The following is a 5,445-nucleotide window of genomic DNA, read 5'->3' as shown; positions in this document are numbered from 1 at the left end:
GATGATGTGACCCTTGAAACCATCATGGCGCAACTTCAGCGCATGGATGCTCGCCTTGATACTCTTTCTAATGAGTTGTGTCAAGTGAACACTCGTGTCAGTCGTATAGCATGGCAACAAGCTTGCCTTGGTGGTTTCACTGCTTCTCCATCTCCTTCTCCAGAGGCATCAGCAGATGAGGATAGTGATGATGGTGATAAAGATGCTAGCTCTTCCAGTAATGTTGAGATAACGCTCTCTTAGTGACTTGCCCTTTATCTTAGGGGGAGTGTCTATATTTTAAGGGATGTAATGAGGATTTAATGTACTTTTCTTTTCTTTATCTTTAGTTACATTATCCTCTTGCACACCGGTCTTGTGACCATTTATTTATGACATGCATTGTATTTATGTTCATTTATATATATATATATATATATATATATATATATATATATATATATATATATATATATATATATATATGATTATGTATGTTGTTTTTTACCTATCTCTCCATATGTTGTTTTTTTTCTCTCTTCATACACATGTTTATTTTTGTATGCAATCCTTTATTTCTGTTTCACACTAAGATGTCTTGATGAGTTTTGTTTAAAGTGTTTCAGAAAGACAGGATGTGAAAATCTATCATGCCATGAACTCTCTTCTTGCAAAGTTTTTCAAGAGTTTGTGTTAGGGTTAGATTTTATTGTATTCAATAAGTGGTTATAAGTTTAGTGATTTAAGACTTCTCTCATAATTCATTTGTTTTTTGTCGTTTTGTCACGGATTGTCAAAGGGTTGGGACATATATGGATATTGTTAAAGACATATGTTATGTAAATTGGCTAATCCTTTGACAAAACACACTTTACTTGTAATTTGGTAGATTTAGGATGGGTTTAGTACTTCAAGGAACAAGAGTTCAAGTCTAGTATTGAAGTCATGCAAATCTATCCATTTAGTTTCCGTTGCATTTAACTTAGTTGGTGATTTGTTTGTGTTACCATGCTTATTGCATGTAATTGAATCTAATTAATTAACTTGGCTAATTAATTGATTAATTTACCAAATGGGTCAATACATTCTTGGCCTATCACGTTTTATGCTAAGGATATCAAAATCATCACAACCAATCCCTATTTTACTCTTTAGTTGCCAGGAAAATACCCAAGCAACAACAACAATCAAATCAAAATAACAACACTTACTCTTCTAATCCAAATGCAAAAACCCATAAAATAAAAAAAAATCAAACTGAGTGAACAAACACAGCACAAAACAGAAAACCCAGAATTTTCTTTCCTTTTCCTGGATTTTCTCGGCAACCAAATAAACCCACAAGCATCATAAGAATCAATGAAAAAAAAGGATTATAGAGAGATGGGTTATGGGGAGGTCAACGCAGGTGAGGTTTTTGGATTTGGATCTTTGCAATGACGATTAGTAGAGATGTCTCTTGCATGACTTTCCTTTGGATTCTTTGTTGTTGTTCTTCTTATTAGAGTTAGGATTCTGATTTTGGAATCCACCTTCTATGTCTTCTTTGTCCTCTGCCATTATTTACTACTCTGCAAAATTTGAACTCCTCTACTTTATCCCTAAAAGCATTAGCATTGGGGGTGTAAACACCCCCGGTTGCTATTTTAGAACCTAAGAGAGCAAAAACCCACTATGTCCGGATTTGTATACCTAAACAAATTTGTAATCGATGAATAGTAGGTTGTAAAGAAAAAAATAATATTTAATCTTGTAGTTTTGTGTGAAGAGAAAAAGATAGTGAGAAGAAAGACAGAGATAAAAATACTTTTTATTATTTTATTAGATAATTTATATTATTTTATTGAGTTGTATGTAAAAATAAAAACTGGTGAGTTGTAAAATAAGTTGGTAAAATAGATAAAGTAGTGATGATGAAAAATATGTTTTTTGTTTGCATCCTCAAATGCTAGTGCTCTAACGTGAACACTAGTTTTAAGCTTTTTTTTTTTTTTTTTAAATCTAACATAGTGGTATAATTGGGAGTTGATGTGGCATGAAAAATAATTTTTATTATTATTCCTCTTGACATAATTTTTTTTAAATGATCGCCAAGGTAATTGTTTCTTCGGTGTTGCACTAGGGTTAACATTTAAATGATGGCAGATAAATTTAGGATTGATCCCAGGTGCTTTGTATGCACTCCACGCAAAAACATCAAGATTATCCTTCAAAAAATCCACCAGTTGCACTTTGTCCTTTGTTGGGAGTAGAATCCCGATTTGGAAATATCTGTCTACTTCTTCCCCAATAATGACCCTCTCCAACTCCTCGCATGATATGGAACTGTTCGAGGATGCTGGCGACCCAAACTGTGATTGCTACAACGTTAGGACCACCTCAGAAGAACCCAATTCAGTAACACGATGATCAATCGCTACCACCATGCATTGTCTAGCCGTTGATTGGCATCCCACTAATTTAGCCACCCCTCCACTAGTGAGATATTTTACCTTAACATGCAACGTGGATGCAACCGCCCCTATGGCATGTAGCCACGGTCTGGCCAAGATGGCAATATACGGCGAATAGGCATCCTCTACTATGAAATCCACATTCACCATTCTATCCCCAGTCAAAATTGGCAATTGGATTCTCCCCTTTGGGATAGCGGTCTTCCCATTGAACCCAATCAACGGGGCATCATATTGGTCCAAATCTTTAGGTTTGAGCCCTAAACCTTTAAACAAGTCTGGGTACATTATCTCCACCCCACTGCCTTGATCAATTATCACCCTTTTGGCATCTTACCCCGCTATCCGCAAGGTCACCACCAAAGTATCATCATATGGCTAAATGGTTCCTAATTTATTTTCCATAGAAAATCCTATGATTGGCTAATCCAAAACTCTAGACTTTTACGCGAGGCTTTTCCCTCAGGACCTTCCACTTGTGATGACACCAACATTACCCCTCTAGCTGGGTGAGGCTCCTCTCTTAGGGTCACAAAAATGACATTTATTTTCCCCGAAGATGCTCGAGGTGCACCACCACTATGTAATCCTGACCCAAGCCGATCTGCCTAATTATTTAACTATTGCAAAAATTACTTCAATTTTCCAGCTTTAACCAATTGATCTAAAAAGGTTTGCAACGTTCTACAATCCTCGGTCGTATGGCCTCGGTCCTGGTGATACTGACAATACAAGCTCTGATTCCTTTTAGCAAGGTCGCCTCCTATTTTATTTGGCCATCTAAAATAGGGCTCATACTTGATCTTCTCTAGAACCTGATATATTGGCTCCTTAAACACTGAATTCACCACCTAGGGAGCTGCAACATTATAGGATGATTGATTATAATACTCCCTTCTCGGTCAGGAGGACGAGAACTAACCTACCGAGTTATCCTTTCGATCGGTGGTGGAAACCTTAGTTTTACCCCTGGCAGAGCTTTGATTGTCTTCGACCCTTTTATGCTCTTCGATCCGATCCATCAATTGGTGCATATTCCAAGGTGGTTTCGTGATAAGGGACTTACACAAATTGGAGTTTGTAGGAAGACCCACTTTGAAAGTCCGTACAGCAAAGTCCTCAAAATCTCTGTCAATTTCATTATAAATCTCCCAGTATAAGACAGAATAAGTCTTCAATGTTTCTCCCTCTCTTATAGACATTGAGAGTAAAGAGTTCAAAGGTCTGGGGACAAGGTTACAAGTCAAGAATCTTGCCCCAAAGGCCCTAGTTAGCTCCTCAAAAGAATGTATTGACCCTTTGGCAAGGCTGTCAAACCACCTCATTACCACTAGACCAAGGCTTGAGGGGAAGACCTTACACATCAAAGCTTTATTTTTGGAGTGAATAGCCATCCTTTGGTTAAAATGGCTCACATGTTCAATAGGGTCAATCCTACCATTGTAAATGGTGAAAGTAGGATGATTGAAGTGGCGAGGGAGGTAAGCCTGCTTAATACGCTGAAAAAATGGAGAGCAAGATATTTGAAGGAGAGCTTTACCCATGGCATCAAGCCCTGACCCCTCCTTGGTGATGTTCCAGATTTCTTATGATAATGCCTCCATCCTAAAGTATGCCGGGATGATGATGTGAATGACTCACTGGGTGAAGTCTTACTTCTAGGCCGATAACTTTCATCATTGCTAGTACTTGAGTATTGGCCTAAAGGAGGAGTCCTGTCATCCCTCACTTGAGTTCTGCGTCGAAGATATCTACGTAACCGTTCTAATTTCCTCTCCAAGTTATGCACTTCTTCGTCAAGTAATTGATGGCTAGCCTCTTGTTGCCTTGTTTGCCCTGAAGAAAAAGAAGATGCTCCCTAGCTATGCGTGTAAGCCTCGTGGCGATCTCTCCTCCACTCCAAATTAACAAAGTGGTCCCTATGCTGGGACCCAACAGATTCCAAAGATCCGCTTCGCCCTTGACCGGACATAGTTATGAGGTCGTACAAAGGTATTAAAAGAGACCGTTCCCACAAACGGCGCCAATTATGGTGGGCAAAAAAGTGAAACACCAGTTTTAGGTGTTAGTTGATGGGTTGGATATTTGCTATCACAATTAATTTCTTTAGAGATGAGATGTCAAGTCTACTTTTGAATATTCATTAAAAAATCAAGAAGGCCATTGTCATAGTAGTAAGAAAAAAGTGGTATCAGTCTCATTAATATTCAACTTAGAAATTGATTTAAAAACAAGTAAAGTGATGGTCCTTGGGTCTAGTCTGAGGAGGATGTTACAAAACAGATGAACTCTTTTTCTTTCTTTTTTCTCTCCCTCTTTTTTCAAATGTTCTATTTTGCTTTATATATCTAGCTTGAATGCATCTAAATTCTACACTTCGAGGGTTGGGATCATATTTCTAGAATCCTTGTCCCATCAAGAGCATATCAGTAAGTTTTACACTAAAATCTTAACTATACCACCATTGTTCATGGTCATTTTCTCATTAATGCAACCAAAGAAGTGGTTGTATTACATTTAATGTGGAGGGAATGGCTTCTATATCCTTCCTTCTTTATCTTTCTCGCGTTCCGTGCCAAGTTAGTTTTCCCTTTTGGTAGTTTAGCTCCATGCCCTTATACCACTAGTGCTTGTCCCTCCAAAGTCTAGAGCATGTCCTCAAAATCCTTATTAAGTGAGTTACCCCAACTTCTCTTCAAGCCGTGAGATCTCCACCCTAGATCATTTTATGGATTTTAACTCCTCAGAAATGACACTGACCGCTTGTTTAACTTCTTTGGATCCTCGTCCCTTCACAATATGTATACACTCCACATTGAAAAAATGGATATGAACAAAAAGTCTAATGTTAGTATAATTTGTACATGGAAGTGTGAAGCTGAAATTTTTTGTTTTAAGTGTACTACTAATCAACTTATAAATTATAATAAGAAAATGATTATTAGATGAAGAATTTGGATTGTAATTAAATTAAGATTTTATCAACTTAGAAATTATAGGAGAAGAAGATAAC

The 5,445-nt window shown here is 37.4% G+C and overlaps 1 protein-coding gene across 1 annotated transcript; it reads right to left on the bottom strand.

Annotated features, from left to right (window-relative positions):
- Window positions 1-2,845: 2,845 nt before the first annotated feature.
- LOC142627900 (uncharacterized) lies at window positions 2,846-3,976 on the bottom strand. The gene is made up of 2 exons (XM_075801796.1): window positions 3,359-3,976; window positions 2,846-3,040 (listed from the first exon to the last, which is right to left on the bottom strand). The coding sequence occupies exons 1-2, from the start codon at window positions 3,974-3,976 to the stop codon at window positions 2,846-2,848; spliced, it is 813 nt and encodes a 270-aa protein (XP_075657911.1).
- Between the last annotated feature and the right edge of the window lie 1,469 nt (window positions 3,977-5,445).

This window comes from Castanea sativa, chromosome 1 (assembly GCF_040712315.1).
Source record: "Castanea sativa cultivar Marrone di Chiusa Pesio chromosome 1, ASM4071231v1".
NCBI lineage: Eukaryota > Viridiplantae > Streptophyta > Magnoliopsida > Fagales > Fagaceae > Castanea > Castanea sativa.
This window is presented reverse-complemented; position numbering and strand designations above follow the sequence as displayed.

Coding starts and splice junctions, on each gene's coding strand:
- LOC142627900 (XM_075801796.1), bottom strand. CDS start 3,976: ATGGGTAAAGCTCTCCTTCAAATATCTTGCTCTCCATTTTTTCAGCGT. Junction 3,041..3,358: donor CCGATCGAAAGGATAACTCG/GTAGGTTAGTTC, acceptor TTAAATAATTAG/GCAGATCGGCTTGGGTCAGG.